This window comes from Tupaia chinensis, unplaced genomic scaffold (genome assembly GCF_000334495.1).
Source record: "Tupaia chinensis unplaced genomic scaffold, TupChi_1.0 Scaffold000416_1, whole genome shotgun sequence".
Classification (NCBI taxonomy): Eukaryota; Metazoa; Chordata; class Mammalia; order Scandentia; family Tupaiidae; genus Tupaia; species Tupaia belangeri.
Genome location: NW_006159921.1, coordinates 1,270,079 through 1,289,948, shown reverse-complemented (window position 1 = coordinate 1,289,948; position 19,870 = coordinate 1,270,079). Strand labels below are relative to the sequence as shown.

Here is a 19,870-nt window from a genome sequence, read left to right as displayed (position 1 = left end):
TCGTCTCCGTGCTGCTCACAGTAGACGACGCGACCCTTAAGAGCTGTGACACTGCGTCGTCTCTGTGCTGTACCGTGCTGCCCACAATAAACAGACGACACTGTCGTCTCCGTGCTGTAACACTACGCTGCTTGCCCTGGCGCTCACGCCTTCACTCAGGAAACCCGTTCGGCTGTCCCCCCGGGTCGGGACAATTTTTGTGTGTTCATCTTATATACTGTCATTTTGCTCCATTTGTTTATTAGCTTTAGGAGCTTTTTGTGGATTATTTAGGGTTTTCTGTATATAAAATTATTATCTATGAATAAAGATAGTTTTACTTTATTACTTTCCATTTGGATGCTAACTATTTATTTTATTTGTTTATTTTTGAGAGGTTTTTGCTATAGGGTGCGTGCGCTCGCCAGAAAGAGAGACAAAGTGAGAAATCACCCCCTGGGGGGGATGGCCACACCGCAATCCCTTCTCCTCCATTCTTCTCTTGGGATCTTGGGCACGCACACACACGTGCCCAGCGTGAGTTTAAGCCACCAGGTCCAGGACTCGAACCGTGGTTGACTACATGGGAGTCCAGCAACATAGCCATTACGCCAACTGCTGGTCCAATGCTATTTATTTATGTATGTATGTTTGGTATAAGGTGCGTGCGCTGACCAGGGAAAGAAGTGGGTGAGAGGGAGGGAATACCCCCCGGGGGATGATTACACTACAGTCCCTTCTGCTTTTTCTCCAGGATTTTGGAAATTCACACACCCACACCTGGCATGTTCAAGCTGTTAGGTCCAGGACTCAAACTACAGAGTTGGGCATGTGGGATTTAGCACCTTAACTACCATACAACCTATTGGCCCATGGTCTCTCTTTTTAAATTTAAAATTTCTTGGGGCCAGCAGGTGGCATGGTGGTTAAAGGCACTGGACTCCCACATGTCCACCATGGACCTAGCAGCTTTCTCACTTTCTCTTTCTCTCCTCACTCTGTCCCTCTCTGGTTAAATTAAAATAAGTAAATAGATAAATAAAAATGATTTTTTAAAAAATAATTTATTTATTCATTTACTTATTTTGACCAGAGAGAGAGAAAGTGAGAAAGCAAGCCACCAGGTCCAGGACTTGAACCATGGTTCGCCATGTGGGAATGTCCCGTGCCCTAACCACCATGCCACCTGCTGGTCCCCTGATAAAAATAATTCTTTAAAATTTTTTTTTTTTAATTTCTTTCACAGGAGAGACAGACAGACAGACAGATAGAAGCACACTTAATAGGGTCTTACTATAATGTCACTCATCCTTTCCAGCCTGCCAGGATCACACATACATGGGCCTGGCATATAGTTTGACCAGAAACCTGTAATCTTCTCTATAGATATAGTATTGCCTGCCCAATCTTTTACTGACCAAATAGTTCTTCATGGTGTATTTAATGCCACATTTTTTGCATTTTTTTGAGAGATTTTTGCTACAGGGCGCATGCACAGCTGCCCACATCACTACACATGAAATTGTTAGGTCATATAGTAATTCTGTGTTTAATTTTTTTTTGAGGAACCGCCAAACTCTTTTCTACAGCAGCTGAACCAAATTTTGTATTCCCTCCACAAGTGTATGAGGTCCTTGAAGCTATTGTATTATAGCTTGTGGCTTAAAGGCCCGGTGGATAACTTACATTGTTGTTGCAGGTATGACATCACTTGGTGAGGATTGTTGCCTGAGCAGCTGAAGTCAGTGGCTTGCGGGATGGATTATGAATCATCCCACAGTGGAAAGGGCCAATCAGGCCCTTTGAAACTTGATAAACAATGTTCATCTATTGCTTAATAAAACTGTATCATGCCTCTCCTCTCTTCCAAGTTTGTGACTAGGGGAGTCAGGCTTTCCCCTCCTGCTGTCAGAGCACCCAGGCATACTCCTGGGTGACACTATCATTCAGTTCATAGGGGAGTGACTGATTTACATTGCCCAAAGCCTGAACTGTACCTACGGTGTTTTTAAGCTGTTTTGAATACCTGTTGGTACTCTCTCATCCATTTCCTTTGAGCCCCTTTCTTTGCCGATTTATGTAAAGGACAAAATAGTTGAGCTAAATGGGCGATACATAGCCACCAATAACCCAATAATCCTAAAAATTTTACAGTTGCTTAGAAGTGGTAGGATGGGGAAAGGCTTGGATCTTATCAGTAGCCACCAACAGCATCACATTTGTCTTAGCTGACCAAAGGACCCCCAAGAATTTGACAGATAAGCTAGGCTCTTGCAACTTGTTTTGGTGTACAGCCTATCCCCTACCTTGTAATGATGGTCAGAAGTTAATGTAGTATCAATAATGAAATAGAGACACTGTATTTGACTCACTTTACTTTTCTAGGTCTCGGGCAATTATTACTTGGCACAGACAGAGGTATCCCTGTGGAGGGTAGACTACCCCTATGGGAGGGTGTTAAATGTCCATTGACAGGCCAGTAGGTGGTGTGGTGGTTAAAGCACTGAACTCCCACGTGGCTGACCATAGTTCATCCCAGATCTGGTGGCTTGCTTTCTCAGTTTCCCTCTTTCTCTCTCTGGTGTGTTCATGTGCTCTATAGCAAATTAAAAATAATAAATACAAAAAATAATTTAAAAACTAAGTACTGGGTTGTAGGAAAAATCATGACATTTTTCTGTGTAAATAATTCGATGATCTAATAAATGTTCATTGGTGTCCTTGTAAGGAAAAGTCAAACTGGTCTTGACAATCTGCATAAATTTCAGTACTAGAAAAGGCATTAGCTAAATCAACAACCAAGTTTTGTTTGTTTGTTTTTTGCCATAGGGCATGTGAGCTAAGGGAAAGTGAGAAATCATTCCCTAGAGGGGATGCCCATACCACAGTCCCTTCTCCTTTATTCTCCTCTTGGAATTTTGGGCATGCATGCACAGGTTTCCAGCATGATTTTCAAGCTGCCAGGTCTGGCACTCAAACTATGGTTTGCCATGTGGGAATTTAGCACCTTAACCACCTCACTACCTGCTGGCCCCCAGCAACAAAGTGTTAAATGATCCCAGCTGTCAAAAGTATCAGCAATAGTTGCTTGCAGGGGAGGAAGTACCTTATTTCATTCTCTGTAATCTACTGTCATTCTCCAAGTATCTGGTTTCTTCACTGGCCATGCAGGGGAGTTGTAAGGGCTGTGTGTACTGGGGAATAAATTCTATTGTTTCTCTTGTTTCCTTATGTCCTCCTGGTAATCTATATTTTACTGCTATCACCCAGTGAAGGTTGGGGAGGACATACAGAGGATGTTTAGCATGCGTGCATATAATAGCTTTCACAATTTGTACCCAGGAGTGAAACTCCCCAACACTAATATGCAGACACAACCCTTATAATATGTGAGTACCCAATATGTATTCCTTTATAGGAGATGCATGTATTTTGGACACAAAGGGATATGCCCAATACCCTTTGTTGGGGTCACTTTCCTTATCTTTATTGTGATCTCCCCCTATATCCATCAATAGCAGTTAAAGGTCTCTCAAATTTATTAGGGTTGCTGTTAAGTGAGCATACATTTGGCTCCCATATCAACTAAAACCAACATTATTTGTACATATTTTGATGTCCAATATATTACAAGCTGTGTGTGGCCTCTGACTCACTGAGAAAGATTGCATGCTCTCAGGGGTTTGGTCTTCCCGTTATGCTAATAACTAGGTCCAATGAGGTGAACTTGTTTCTCAGCCAGGGGAGTGTTGGGAATTGCTACTGCCTTTCTTTTTTTTTTTTTTTTTTTTTTTTTTTGAGAGGTTTTTGCTATAGGGCTTGTGCGCTCACCAGAAAGACAGAGAGACAGAAAGGAAAAAATCACCCCCCAGGGGGATGTCCATGCCACAGTCCCTTCTCTCTCATTCTCCTCTTGGGATCTTGGGCATGTACGCACATGTGCCCAGCATGAGTTTAAGCCACTGGGTCTGGGACTCGAACCGTGGTCGACTACATGGGAGTCCAGTGACATAGCCATTATGCCAACTGCTAATCTCCCCTCCCCCCATTTTTTTAAAGATTTACTTGTTTAATTTTGTTTATTATTATTTTTAAAATTTGCTATAGGGCACCTACACTCACCAGAAAGAAAAAGAAGTAGAAAGCAAACCACCAAGTCTGGGACTTGAATCGTTGGCCATGTGGGACTCCAGTGCCTTAACTACCATGCCACCTGCTGGCCCCTGTGAATAGCTTATTCTTTATTGTTCCAGCAGGTGGAGTTACCACGTAAGACATCCTGGAGGTGTAGAGGAAGGGCACTGTTGGCCTTAGTCAGAGTCTATTATAGACCTTGCAGTTAAAGTTTTTTCTTGGGTAGGGGCTAGAACCTCTTTTCTTTCTCATTTAATTTTTAGGTTTTTGGCTTAGGACATATGAGTTCAACAGAAAGAGACAGAGCCAGAAAGAAGAGACATCACCCCCAAGGTGGGATGGCCACACTTTAGTCCCTTCTCCATTCTCCTCTTGGGATTTTGGGCATGTATATAGTCATGCTTGGCATGATTTTCAAGCTACCAGGTCTGGGACTTAAACTACGGTTGGCTATGTGGGAGTCCAGCACCTTAACCACCATGCCACTTGCTGGCCCTGAACTACTCTTTTTTTCTTTTATTGCCAGAGGTTGTGTATACTTGCCAGAGGAAGAGGGAGAAAGCACCCCTGCAAAAGGTGCATAGTCATGCTGCTCTTCTCCATTTCTCTATCCTATCAGGATTTGGGACATGCATTCACATGTGCCTGGCATGTTTCTCAAGCTGCCAGGTCTGTGAATCGAACTGTGTGGGATTTAAATAATGTAGTTGGCCATATGAGACTTGGCTCCCTTAATCCCCAGGCACTGAAGCTGTCTCTGGACTACTTTTTGGGTGCTGTTTTTAATACCTAACCTTATATCAGTATCTCTTCTGTTTTAGGTTAGACTGGTAATAGTAGATGGCATTGCATTTCCTTTTCGTCATGACCTAGATGATCTATCCCTTCGTACTCGGTTACTGAATGGCCTAGCCCAGCAAATGATCAGCCTTGCCAATAGTCACAGATTGGCTGTAAGTATTACTAGTCAAGAGAGTTTTATAATAATGTCAAGACTATATAATATACTAATATTTAGAAATAACAAAATAGAATTTGCTAGACTAAAAGCAAATGATAGTGACATGCATCTTTTTTTTTTTTAGTTTTTTTTTTTTTTTTTTTTTTAGGTTTTTTTGCCATAATGTACATGTGCTTACCAGAGAGACAGGGAGAGACATTGAAAAAGAAAGTGAGAAATCACCCTTGGGAGTGTGGAGATGGCCACACTGCAGTTCTTCTGTATTCTCCTCTTGACATTTTGGGAATGCATACACAAGTGCCCAGCATGAGTTTCAAGCTGATAAATTTGGGACTCAAACCGCAGTTGGCCTTGTGGAAGTCCAGTGTCTTAACCACTATGCCACCTGCTGACACCACATGCAGTTTTGAATGTAGTTTTGTTTTGGTTTCTGTTCATTTTAGTCATAAATGTTGTGCATCGGTTTTCCTGCAAAATAAGCATAATCAATATGTCATTTAAAAAATGGACTTTCATGAAGAAATGTCACCTTTGGAAATTGCAGTATTTTGTCTAAACATACTTGATGTTTTTCAGATAAGCTCTTTCTACATCAGTGTTTTTCTTTTACTCTGAGTCTTTGATTATTAAAAAGTCTATAATCACATATTCAGATGGACTGAAAAGTTATGTAGTGTAAGCAGCCTTGATGTTTCCAAGTAGGGCTAAACTTTTCCAGATTTGAAGTGTAAGGAGAAAGGTAATAGAAGAGAAGAGAGAAAAGGGGGTGAGGTAAAACTCCTTTTTTTCTCCCTTTAAAACTGCCTATTTGCTATCACTTCCACTCTACAAACCCATCCCACCATTAGTAAATAAATACATGTTCGGGAAAGAGAAGGAAGGTTACACTGCTTAATTTGATTTCTTTGTTTTTACCCTGATGAAAATGTCCTTAGCACTTACCTGTACTACATCATAAGTAAATAAATAACTCCCTTTATAAAAATCATTTAAAAACATAAATCTTTAAAAAATATTTTTTTATTTAATTTTATTTGTTATCATTATTTTTTAGTTTGACCATAGAGAGAGAGAGAGCAGGAGAAAGGGAAAGTGAGAAAGCAAGCAAGCTACCAGGTCCAGGACTCCAACTGCGGTTGGCCATGTGGAAATCTAGCACCTTTAACCATCACTCCACCCCCAAAACATGCATCTTTTCTTTGAATTTTCAGACCTTTTGCTGTATGCTGAAGACCACAGTGTCCTGTGTTTAAGTTATTTCTTGCCATTAATCATAACTTAGCATTCTGTTAACACCAATGAAGACCCCCCAGTAGGGGGCACTCAAGACTAATGGGTTGCATTGTTCCTTAGGGTTTTGTTTTTGTTTTTGTTTTAAAAGAAATAGTTTTCTCTTTTTTGATTAAAAAAGTAACCCAAACAGTAACGTGGAATACTGCGCAGTGTTTAAGAAGAGTGATATAAGTATAAATGCACTAATATACAACAGTATATATCCAGATACGTGATTAGGTGAAAACATTGAAGTTGTACAATAATATATTTAGTGTAATCCTACTTTTGAGAAAAATTATATACATGCTTTTACTTATGAAAACAAGTAATGTTTTTTGGCCTTTGGCTAAGATAAAGTGTACATATGAAGAGAAATATTTGAAAGGACGAAAACTTTAATAGGTGGCTACTTCTAAGGGTAGGATTTTGTGGAATTGGGAATATACTTTCTCTATAAATTCTTCTGTGCTTGACATGCTCCCTCCCTCCCACCCCAAACCCAACTCCCCATTAGCAAGTATAAAAGCATATGTGACTTCTGATATATATTTTACACTTTTATGTATGCATATATTAAATGCTCAAATGTTCAAAGTTTTTTTGATGTTTCAAACTATGAAGGTTTTACTCTTTTTTTTTTTTTGAGTCATTTATTCTAATTTTATTTAGTCATTCTCTCTTTTTTTTTTTTTAATTTGGCCAGAAAGAGACGCACAGAGAGAGAGGGGGAAGATGCAAAAGCAAACCACCAGGTCTGGGACTTGAACTCTGGTCGGCCATGTGGGAGTATCTAGCACCTTAATCACTATGCCACCTGCTAGTCCCAGTTTTACTCTTTTTAAAAAATAATAATTTTTAAAATTTTATTTATTCATACATTTATTTTAATTTGACCAGAGAGAGGGAAAGTGAGAAAGCAAACCACTAGGTCCAGGATTCAAACCATGGTTGGCCATGCGGGAATGTCCAGTGCCTTCTCCTCCATTCTCCTCTCGGGATCTTGGACATGCACGCACACGCGCCCGGCGTGAGTTTTAAGCCACTGGGTCTGGGACTCAAACCGCGGTCAACTACATGGGAGTCCAGCGACATAGCCATTACGCTAACTGCTGGTCCCAGGATAACTACCCAATTTTATAGGTGAAATAAGAAAAATGATCAGAAAAAAATGTTATTATCTGAATAAATCTTACTTTAAAAGTTGGAATTTAGGTATGGTGGTTAAGGAAGCTGAATCCCACATGACTGGCTGTGCATTTCAAGTCCTGGACCTGGCAACCTAAAAAAGCACATTGTGCCCAAAAATTCCAAAAGGAGACAGATGGAGAAAAGATTAGAGCATGACCATTCCCATTTTAGGTGCTTTCTCACTTTCCCTCTCTCTTGGGAAAGCATACATGCCCTCTGGCAAAATTAAGAGGGGGGAGTTAGATTATATTCAGAATACTAAAATCATAATTTTGGGGAGAAACTCACCTGATTTTCTCACATTTTGTTTTTACAGGTACTTCTAACCAATCAAATGACAACAAAGATTGATAAAAATCAGGCCTCGCTTGTTCCTGCATTAGGTGGGTAATTAAATAAACATTTTTAGTTAAACACATTTTCTTCTGCCTCTTTCATTTGATACTTGTTGAGAATTGTAAACTCCACAAAAGCAGAGAATGTTGTCTTATTCACCTTAGCACCAAGTACAGTGCCCTTAGTTACTGACTGATCCTTCTAGTTATTTAATAAACATTTATTGCGTATCTACTATCTTGTTGTGTCAGGTACTGGGGATAAAAATATTCATAAGGTAGTTCTTACTTTCTGGAAGCTCACAGTCTTAGGCAGGGGGAAGAGTGAATTTATTTAAATAGAAATCACATTGGTGATTAGACTTATTACTGTTCCTAACCTTAGTCATGGCTTTGTTAGAATGTGATGCTTCAAGTTTTATATCTGCTAAAATATTTTAAAATAGTCTTATCAACCACAACAACAAAAGAATATTCGATCAGAGTTTTTGTTTTTCTTCTGGGGATCAGAAATAGGATAATGGGCCTGAGATATGGAAAATTGACAAATACACTGACTCAAACATAAAGCTTCAGACTATTAAACCAAGTATACTTTTATCATGTTAAATAGAGTAAAGTAAAATTACATTTAATCAAAAGTATTTTGAGAAACTTACAACCTAGTCAATAGGGCAATATTACAGGTACTATGTTCTTTTCTCTTAGGGGAAAGTTGGGGGCATGCTGCTACAATACGGCTAATTTTTCATTGGGAACGAAAGCAAAGGTCAGTATAAAAATAAGTTAGTAAATCTGAATATTGGATTAATCACACTAAGCACTTAACTTAGATCTAGTTTTTTAGATCTAGTCCTGTCCACGAGACCCCTGAACTAATGCTTTTAGATCTTGTCTGAGACCATCCAGGGCACATTCCTACCTACATAGGAAATTTTTGGGATATTTTAATAATGGGGTGCATACCTGAAACAAGTAGGTGGCCAAGGAATGCCTCCTCCTAAAGCTCTTTGAAATCCTTTATTAGCCATGCAAAAAGAGGTAAGTACTCTGTGTTCCTGGAAGGGATTGAAAGAAGAATAATATCAAGACTAATTTATGTGGAAAATAGGATGGTTTTTCTTAGTTGCTTAATGTATTTCTTTATGAAATTGCATCTGTTATTTTTTCTTTTGCATTTTTTTTCCTGCTATTATTATCTAGCTAGTTACTTGCCTTTTACAAGTATTGTTCTTTAAAATCATGCCAGCATGAAACCTTTACATTTGTTTTTAAAGCTGCTGAACAAGTAAACAAAACAGCCTTTATTTTCTTTAAAATAGGCCATTGAAAGCTGTGAATTCTTTTATTTTACACTTTCAGAAATGTTAGATTTATGCCAACCTCTCTGCTTTGTGATTAATTGGTATAACCTAGAGAACTTGCTTTGGAAATTCTATAATAAAGGGGGTAGTTCAGACATCCTATAGGCAAAGATGGAATAACAGGTCATTTAAATACACATTGGGAGGCCCAGGAGGTAGCTTGGTGGTTAAAGACGCTGGACTTCCACATGGCCGACCACAGTTTGAGTCCCAGACCTTGTGTGTTGATTTCTCACTTTCTTCCTCTCTGTCTCCCTCTGGTCAAATTAAAATGTATACACACATACATACATAAAGTTAAAAAAAAATTAAAAAAAATATATGGGGCTGGCAGAGATGTGGTTGTTAGGGGTACTGGACTCCCACATGTGACCATGGTTCGACTCCCAGACTTGGTGACTTGCTTTCTCACTTTCCTCTTTCTCGCTCTCTTGCTTTGTCCTTCTCTGGCCAAATTAAATAAATAGTAAATAAAGCTAAACAATAAAAAAAACTTTTTTGAGAGGTTTTTGCTGTAGGGCGTGTGTCCTCACCAGAAGGAGAGAGACAGACAGCGTGAAATCACCCTCCAGGGGTGATGGCCACACTGCAATCCCTTCTCCTCCATTATCCTCTCGGGATCTTGGGCACGCACACACACACGTTCGTGTGAATTTAACCCACAGGGTCCGGGACTCGAACTGTGGTCGACTACATGAGAGTCCAGTGTCATAGCCATTATGCCAACTACTGGTCCCCAGTCTATTTTTTTTTTTTTTAAGTTTTCTTTTTTTAAGAATTATTTTATTAACTTTATTTATTTACTTATTTTAATTTGGCCAGAGAGAGACAGAGAGAAATATGGAAAGTGAGAAAGCATGTTGCCCCATCTGGAACTTGAACTGTGGTTGGCCATATGGTAGTCCAGCGTTCTTAACCACCATGCCACCTGCTGGCCCCAATACAGTCTTATTTTATAATCTGTATTTCTTTTTTCTTCTACAAACTGAAAAACACGATGCCTGACTAAGGTAGGTTTACTTGACCCTAATATAAACTTGTGTGTTGATTTCTCACTTTCTTCCTCTCTGTCTCCCTCTGGTCAAATTAAAATGTATACACACATACATACATAAAGTTAAAAAAAAATTAAAAAAAATATATGGGGCTGGCAGAGATGTGGTTGTTAGGGGTACTGGACTCCCACATGTGACCATGGTTCGACTCCCAGACTTGGTGACTTGCTTTCTCACTTTCCTCTTTCTCGCTCTCTTGCTTTGTCCTTCTCTGGCCAAATTAAATAAATAGTAAATAAAGCTAAACAATAAAAAAAACTTTTTTGAGAGGTTTTTGCTGTAGGGCGTGTGTCCTCACCAGAAGGAGAGAGACAGACAGCGTGAAATCACCCTCCAGGGGTGATGGCCACACTGCAATCCCTTCTCCTCCATTATCCTCTCGGGATCTTGGGCACGCACACACACACGTTCGTGTGAATTTAACCCACAGGGTCCGGGACTCGAACTGTGGTCGACTACATGAGAGTCCAGTGTCATAGCCATTATGCCAACTACTGGTCCCCAGTCTATTTTTTTTTTTTTTAAGTTTTCTTTTTTTAAGAATTATTTTATTAACTTTATTTATTTACTTATTTTAATTTGGCCAGAGAGCGACAATATGGAAAGTGAGAAAGCATGTTGCCCCATCTGGAACTTGAACTGTGGTTGGCCATATGGTAGTCCAGCGTTCTTAACCACCATGCCACCTGCTGGCCCCAATACAGTCTTATTTTATAATCTGTATTTCTTTTTTCTTCTACAAACTGAAAAACACGATGCCTGACTAAGGTAGGTTTACTTGACCCTAATATAAAGAGGTTTTTGTCATAGGACATGTGCACTTACCAGTAAGAGAGGGAGACAGATACAGTGAGAGGGAAGGTGAGAAATCACCACCCCCTCCCGGGGGAACAGCCATGCTGCAATCCCTATTCCTCCATTCTCTTCCTGGGATCTTGAGCATGCATGCACATGTTCCTGGTGTGATTTTCAAGCCACCAGGTCCAGGACCCTAATTACTGTGAGCTATGTGGGAGTCCAGTGATGTAACCACCACACCAATTGCTGGCCTTATGTATACCTTTTTTTTGCAATTGATTCATACAGTTTGTGTCTTCTTTTAAAATGGTATTTCCAGAGAGCTCTGGTAATGTTTTTTAGTTTTCACTATAGGGCATGTATGCTCACCAGATGGATACAGAGAGAGAAAGTAAGACATCACCCCTCCAGAGGCGATGACCATGCTGCAATCACTTCTCCATTCTTCTCTTGGGATTTTGGGGATGCACACACATGCGCCCAGCATACTTTACTTTACTTTACTTTACTTTACTTTTCTTTTCAAAGTATTATTTACTGGGGCCAACAAGTGGTGTGGTAGTTAAGGCTCTGGACTCCCACATGGCTGACCATGATTCAAGTCTCAAACTGGCAGCTTACTTTCTTACTTTGTCTCTTTCTGGTGAGCACATGTGACCTATAGAAAATTTAAAAATAAATAAATAAATAAATAATTAAAAATAATTATCCAATAATATTTTTTATTATTACTTTTTAAATTTTGCTATAGGGCACATGTGCTCACCAGAGAAAGAAAAGGAAAGTGAGACAGCAAGCCACCAGGTCTAGGACTTGAACCACAATCGCCCATGTGGGAGTCCAGTACCTTAATCACCATGATACCTGATTTACCACACCCCCACCCCATTTTTTTTTAAGAATTATTTTATTTTTCTTAAAGTTTATTTATTCACTCATTTATCTATTTATTTTAATTTGACCAGAGAGGGACAGAGAGAAAGAGAAAGTGAGAAAACAAGCCACCAGGTCTGATACTTGAGACATAGTTGGCCATGTGGGAGTCCAGCACCCTCAACCACCATGCCACTTGCCGGCCTCACCACTTCATGATTTTTAAGCCTCTGAATCTGGGACTCAAACCACAGAGTAGACCATGTGGTATCTAGACAGTTTACCCTAGGCCACCTAGTGACCCTCTGGTAACCTTTCTTTTCTTTTTTTTAAGAATTACTTATTTGGAGCCAGCAGGTAGCATGGTGGTTTACATGCTGGACTTCCATATGACTGGCCACGGTTTGAGTCCTGGACCTGGTGGCTTGCTTTCTCACTCCTCCCCACTCTCTGTTTCTCTCTGGTCAAATTAAAATAAGTGAATAAAATAAAATAACATAATTCTTCAAAATAAAGAATTATTTATTCAATTTTATTTGTTATTATTACTTTTAAATTTTGCTATAGGTTACATGAGCTCACCAGAGAGAGAGAGTGGTAAAGTAAGAAAGCAAGTCACCAGGTCTGGGACTCAAACCATGGTGGTTTGGCCATGCGGAAGTCCAGCACCTTAACTACCACACCTCCTGCTGGCCCCTCTGGTAATGTTTTTAAAAAATAATTTTTATGTAGTGCTTATGATCAAGTACTTCTGTAATTCTATGCATAAATTTATATACTGAATTCACAAAAGGAGTTTTTTTGTTTCAGCAACAAACCATATTACAAAGATTTGGCAGCAGTTTTCCAACTGAGAGTCCTTTTTTTTTTTTTTTAAAGAATTATTTTATTGGGGAACCAGCAGTTAGCGTAATGGCTATGTCCCTGGACTCCCACGTAGTCGACTGCAGTTCACGTCCCGGACCCGGTGGCTTAAAACTCACACTGGGCACGTGTGCATGCGTGCCCAAAATCCCGAGAGGAGAATGGAGGAGAAGGGATTGCAGCGTGACCATCCCCTCTGGGGGGTGATTTCTCGCTTTCTGTCTCTATGTCTCTCTCTGTTTGTCTGGCGAGCGCATGCACCCTATAGCGAAAAAAACTCTCAAAAAAAAAAAGAGTTAAGCACTGTATGAATTTAGCTTCTTATACACGTTTCCAAAGAAATTAGAGCAAAGTGAGACTGGCAGGTGACATGGTGGTTGGGGTACTGAATTCTCACATGACTGACCACAGTTCGAGTCCTGGACCTGGTAACTTGCTTTCTCACTTTCCCTTTTTCTCTCTCTGTCTCTGGTCAGATGGAAAAACAATAATAATAAATAAAATTAAATAAATAATTCTTTAAAAAGAAAAAAATTAGACAAGGGTATAGTACACTGACGTTCACTACAGATACATTGGGATGATATCTATTGGTCTATAAAAATTTCCGTATATCCATTTTTTTTTTTTGAGAAGTTTTTGTTATAGGGTGCATGTGCTCGCAAGACAGAGAGACAGACAGCGAGAAATCACCCCCCCAGGGGGGATGGCCACGCCACAATCCCTTCTCCTCCATTCTCCTCTTGGGATCTTGGACACGCACACACACGCGCCCAGGGTGAGTTTTAAGCCACTGGGTCTGGGACGCGAACTGCGGTCAACTACGTGGGAGTCCAGTGACATAGCCATTACGCTAACTGCTGGTCCCTCCCTATATCCTTTACTGTCATTTTAGTGATTGCTTCCTTGGGCTAGATATTTTACAAGACACTTTATATACAAAATTTCAGACAATTCGTTTAGTAACTCTTTGAAGAATCTGTACGTATTATTATTAAAAGTAAAGGGGGTCAGCAGATGGTGTAGTGGTTCAGGTGCTAGACTTCCACGTGACTGACCACAGTTCGCATACTGAACCTGGCGGCTTTCTTTCTCACTTTCTCTCTCCCTCTGTCTCTTTTTCTTCTCTCGCTCTTTGGTCAAGTTTTAAAAAATAATAAAATTAAATAAATAATTAATTTTTTTTAAAAATGAGGAAAACAAGGCCCAGAAATGTTAGCTGACTAAGTAGTAAACAGTAGCTACCATTTTCAATAAACTTGAATTAAGAATGATTTAATTTTATTCATCATCATTATTTTATTTATTTATTTATTTTTGGGAGAGGTTTTTGCTATAGGGCATATGAGCTCTCCCGAAAGACAGAGACGGAGAGACAGAAAGTGAGAAATCACACCTCGAGGGGGATGGCCATGCCACAATCCCTTCTTCTACATCCCCCTCTTGGGATCTTGGGCACACACACATGTGCTTGGTGTGAGTTTAAGCCACCTGGGTCTGGGACTCGAACCACAGTCAACTACATGGGAGTTCAGTGATATAGCCATTACGCTAACTGCTGGTCCCCCATTATTTTTTTAATTTGATCAGACAGAGAAAGGGAAAGTAAGAAAGCAAGCCACCAGGTCCAGGACTCAAACCATGGTTGGCCACGTGAGAGTCTAGCTTCAACTACCACGCCACCTGCCAGCTCCCTATTTTTTTTAAAGAGATATTTTTGATATAGGGCATGTGCACTCGCCAGAGAGATAGAAGAAGACAGAAAGCAAGAAATCACTCCCTAGGGGGCAGAGCCACACCACAGTCTCTTCTCCATTCTCTTTTCAGGATTTTGGGCATGCACTCACACACGTCTGGCATGAGTTTTAAGCCACCAGGTCTAGGACTCAAACCACAGTCGACTACGTGGGAGTCCAGCAATGTAACCATTGTGCAATCTGCTGGTTTTTGTAGTATCCACATTTTATGCCTGACTCTATAATAGAGTCTATTCAATTTCTCTTATACTTAACTGTTTCTTGAAGATAATTATAGTCTTGGATTGATTACCAGCAAATCTGAAAGTATAGCTCTTACTCTTCCTTTTTAATTTTTTTCGCTCTAAACCTAACCCTAACTAACCATAACCTAACTCTAACCCTAACTTAACCCTAACACTAAACCCTAACCTAACTGTTGCTTCAATGGCGACGCTGACAAGGTCTTCTCCAGAACGCTTTATTACCCCAAGCTTCTTACAATCTTCTTCTTCTTCCTCCTTTTACTCCCAGCCCACCCGGGCTCCCTATATATCCGTCCCGCAAACCAGTCCTCTTTTGCCACCAGGCAAGCACTGATAGGCTGAGGCAGTGCCTACGCGTTCCGGAACAGGAACAATAACCAAATATGGACTTGTTTATGTAGAGGTCTGGGTGCTCTCGGCGCCATGTTAGGGCGCGGGCGCTCCACACCTAACCCTAAACCCTAACCCTAACCATAACTCAAACCTAACCCTGAACCCTAAACCCTAACCCTAAACCATAAATCCTAATTCTAACCCTAAACCAACACTAACCCTAACCTAACCCTAACATAACTTTAAGCCTAACCTAACTCTAACCCCAACCCTAACCTAACCCTAATCCTAAACCTAAACCCTAACCTAACCCTAACCCTAAACCCTAACCCTGACCCTAAACCCTAACCCTGAATGCAAACCCTAACCCCAACCCAACCCTAATCCTAAACCCTAACCTAACCCTAACCCCAACCCCAACCCTAACCTAACCCTATTTCCTAATCTCTAACCCTAACTAACCCTTACCCTAACACCTAATGCCTAACCTTAAACCCTAACCCAATCCTAAATCCTGACCCTAAACCCTAACCATAACCATAACTCTCATCTAACCCTAACCCTAATTTAACCCTAACTCTAATCTAACCCTAACCTAACCCTGAACCTAAATCCTAACTCAAAACCCTAACCCCAGCCCTAACCCTAACCCTAACCCTAACCTAATCTTGCTCTCTTTTTTTAGATAAAATTCTTTTTCTCCAAAGTTATTTTCCACTTCAGGTTGTGGATATGTGACTAGTAATATGCATACTTTATTATAATTATTTTTAATTTAATTTATAAATATTTACTTAATTATAATCTGTATAAGTTGACTTTATTTGATAGAATTAAAATAGTTTTGTTCTTCATTATATGAAACCAGGTATCTTTTAAAAACTTTTTTTTAATGCCACAGGGCATGTGTGCTCACCAGAGATAGAGAGAAAGCACCCCCTAATGATGCACAGTCATGTCTCAATTCTCTTTTATCCATTTCTGCATCCTGTCACGATTTTCGACACATAACACACGTGCCCGGTGTGTTTTTCAAGTTGCTAGGGCCAGGATTCAAACCATGGTCGGCCACAAAGGATCTGTCTCCCAACGCTCAGTGCTTAACTACTACATTACTGAGTCAGCCCGGAAATGAGATGTCTTTAAGTCATTCAAGTTGCATGAAAGCTTACATGCTTTTTAAATTTTAGTTTATCTTTTTGTTTGTGCGTGCGTGTGCTAGAGGGTATGTATGCTCACTAGAGAGACAGAATCAGAGAAGGGGTAGATAAGAAAGCATCCCCCATGATTAATGGTTGCACCACAGTCCCTTTTCCACCGTATTGCCCTCCTTTTGGGATATTGGGCACACATATACATGTGCCCAGAATGTTTCTGAAGCCACCAAGTTCAGGACTTGAACTGCATAGTCAGCCATGTAAAATCCAGCTGCTTTGACCACCAGAGCTGATCCAAATTTTAGTTTATCTTGAAAGAATGGAAATAGAAATTCATACCAGGGTCAAATAGGTATAAACACTGTTTAAGTAGAAAAACTAAATACCTTGAAGAGTCACAGTTATGTTGCGACTTGAACTTAGATGTATGATCTCATGCTCCAGTTCCTATCCTTCACCAATAAGACCTGAGTTTTACCCTTTGACTAATGATGGAATAACATTTCAACAGTTGCTAAAGAAAAGCTTTTTGTCTGTGTCCTTATAATAAGTGGATTTTCCTCCAATTTGCATATTCATGATAATACGATGCCAAGATTGTTCAGAATTATACTACCCTGCCAAGAAGATCTGGTGGTAGAGTGGAGTAATACATCAACACCCCCACACAGTTTCATATGTGTGCTCAGTTTTCGAGCACAAATTGTGCTTCTGTCTTGTTTCTTCCTGACCTAAACTATGTAGTTTAGCCATATGTTAAGCTTCATCTCAGCTGAGGCCATGAGCCAAGTGATTCTTTGGTTTAGTTACTTGTTTAAAAAGATCTCTTGAGATGCAGACATGACATAAAAGTTTATTCTTAGAAATTTGAAAGATTGGGACCAGTGAATGTTGTAATGGTTACGTCACTGAATTCCCACATAGTCAACCACAGTTCAAGTCCTGGACCCAGTCAGTGGCTTAAAACTCATAAGCCAGGCGTGTAATTATGTGTGTACCCAAAATCCCAAGAGGAGAATGGAGGAGAAGGAACTGGGGCCTGGCCATCCCCCCTGGGGGGTGATTTCTTGCTTTCTGTCTCTCTGTATCTCCAGCGAGCTCATATACCATATAGCAAAAATCTAAAAAAAAGAAAAAGAAAGAAATTTGAAAGATTTTCAACTACAGTACTTAATGCTCCTTTGACTGTAGGACTTTTTCTTTGCGTGTGTGTGTGTGTGTGTGTGTGTGTGTGTGTGTTTTCTTTTTAATTACCAGAGGGTATTGTGGTTGCCAGAGAGAAAGAGGAAGAGAAAGAATGTACTCCACAATGGGGCAGGGTCACACCACAATCTTTTTTCCTCTCTTTCTTCATTCCATCAGATTTTAGGGTACAAATGCACGTGTGCCTGGTATAGTTTTTCAGCTGCCAGGGCTGGGATCTGAACTAGGGTTAGTCATGTGAGATCCAACTCTCTTAACCATTATGCTATGGGACAGCACAACTTTAGGGTTCTCAATAAATGTGTAAATGCTTCTTTTTTAAAAATAATTATTCAATTTTATTTATTAGTATTCTTATTTAATTTGATTGGCGAGAGAGAGGGAGGGAAAGTGAGAAAGCAAACTGTCAGGTCCAGGACTCAAACCATGGTCATCCATGTGGGAGTCCCGCACCTGAACTACCACGCCACCTGCTAGTCCCCCTTTTTCTTTTTCTTTTTCTTTTCTTCTTTTTTTTTTTTTTTGAGAGGTTTTTGCTATAGGATGCGTGTGCTCGCCAGACACACAGAGAGAGACAGAGAGATAGAAAGCGAGAAATCACCCCCCCAGGGGGGATGGCCACCATGCCACCTGCTGGCCCCAGTGCTTCTTCTTTATTATTATTATTATTTTTTGAGAGGTTTTTGCCATAGGGCATGTGTGTTTGCCAGGCAGACAGAGAGAGACAAAGAGACAGAGAGCGAGAAATCACCCTCTAGGGGGGATGGCCACTCCGCAATCCCTTCTCCATTCTCCTCTCGGGATCTTGGGCACGCACGCAGACGCGCCCGACGTGAGTTTTAAGCCACCGGGTTCGGGACACGAACCGCGGTCGACTACATCGGAGTCACGCGACTGCTAGTCCCCGCCCCAGTGCTTCTTAAAACCCAGAGTGAGTTTTAAGCCACCAGGTCCAGGCCTCCAACTGCATGGAGTCTAGGGACATAACTGTTACACCATCTGCTCGTGCCCAAGATCCCAAGAGGAGAACAGAGGAGAAAGGAGTGCAGTGTGGCCATCCCTCCTGGGGGGTGATCTCTCACTTTCTGTTTCTCTGTCTCTCTGGTGAGCGCACATACCCTATAGCAAAAATCTCTTAAAAAAAAAAAAGCCTGTTACATTTCAATGATTTCCTCAGAAAAGTCAGAGTCTCCGGGTACATTTTTGGACATACTCGCAATATGAAGTGATTTAGTTACTAATTTTTCAGGTTAGTTAATTTTGGTTTTATTGTATCAAAATAATTTTCTAATTAGACATCTTAAATTTTTCTTTTATTGGGACTAGCAGATGGTGTAGTGGTTACATTGCTGGACTCCCATGTTGTTGACTGTGGTTCAGTTCCAGATCTGGAGATTTGAAACTCACTCCGGGCGCAGGTGCCCAAAATTCTGAGAGGAGAATGGAGAAGGGATTGCGGCGTGGCCATCCCCCTGGGGGGGTGATTTCTCGCTTTCTGTCTCTCTGTCTCTTTTACAAGCACACTAACCCTATAGCAAAAATCTCTCTCAAAAAAATTTTTTTCTGTTATCTTTTTGCATTGAAGTTAGATTTTTTTTTTTTTTTTGGAGAGGTTTTTGCTATAGGGGGAGTGTGCTTGTTAAAGAGACAGAGAGACAGAAAGCGAGAAATCACCCCCCCAGGGGGATGGCCACGCCGCAATCCCTTCTCCATTCTCCTCTCGGGATCTTGGGCACGCACGCACTCGCACCCGGGACTCGAACCATGGTAGACTACATGGGAGTCCAGAGACATAGCCATTATGCTAACTGATGGTCCCTGAAGTTAGATTTTTTAAAAGAATTCTTTAATTTTAGGAATTAATTTTAGCAGTTGGTGTAATGGCTATCTCGTTGGATTCCCATGTAGTCGACCATGGTTCGAATCCCGGACCCGATGACTTAAACTCACGCTTGGCATGTGTTTGTGCGTGCCCAAGATCCCGAGAGGAGAATGGAGAAGGGATTGTGGCGTGGCCATCCCCCCTGGGGGGTGATTTCTCATTTTCTGTTTCTCGGTCTCTCTCTTTCTGGCGAGCGCACGTGCCCTATAGCAAAAACCTCTCCCCCCCAAAAAAGAATTATTTAATTTGATGATGATGATGATGATGATGATTAATCATTTTATTTAACTTTATTTTAATTTGACCAGAGAGAGACAGAACATGCATGTGCATGAGAGAGAGAAAATTAGAAAGCAAGCCACCAGGTCCAGGACTCAAACTGCGGTTGGCCACATGTGAGTCCAGCACCCTTAATCATTACGCCACCTACTGACCCCACTTGTTATTAGTTAACCAGAGAGGGAAAG

The 19,870-nt window shown here is 40.6% G+C and overlaps 2 protein-coding genes across 4 annotated transcripts in view; one reads left to right on the top strand and one right to left on the bottom strand.

Moving 5' to 3' along the window:
• The window catches only part of SKA2 (spindle and kinetochore associated complex subunit 2), a 1,094,818-nt gene that overhangs the window by 689,846 nt on the left and 385,102 nt on the right, over positions 1-19,870 (bottom strand). The window lies entirely within an intron of this gene.
• RAD51C (RAD51 paralog C) overlaps positions 1-19,870 on the top strand; it is a 57,243-nt gene that overhangs the window by 30,545 nt on the left and 6,828 nt on the right. For 2 of the 3 annotated variants that reach the window (XM_006154630.3, XM_006154628.3), the window contains exons 5-7: positions 4,935-5,066; positions 7,854-7,920; positions 8,581-8,641. In XM_006154630.3, the coding sequence (XP_006154692.1) occupies positions 4,935-5,066; positions 7,854-7,920; positions 8,581-8,641 (260 nt within the window). The remainder of the gene's footprint in view (positions 1-4,934; positions 5,067-7,853; positions 7,921-8,580; positions 8,642-19,870) is intronic. The other variant, XM_027774246.1, reaches the window with a different exon arrangement.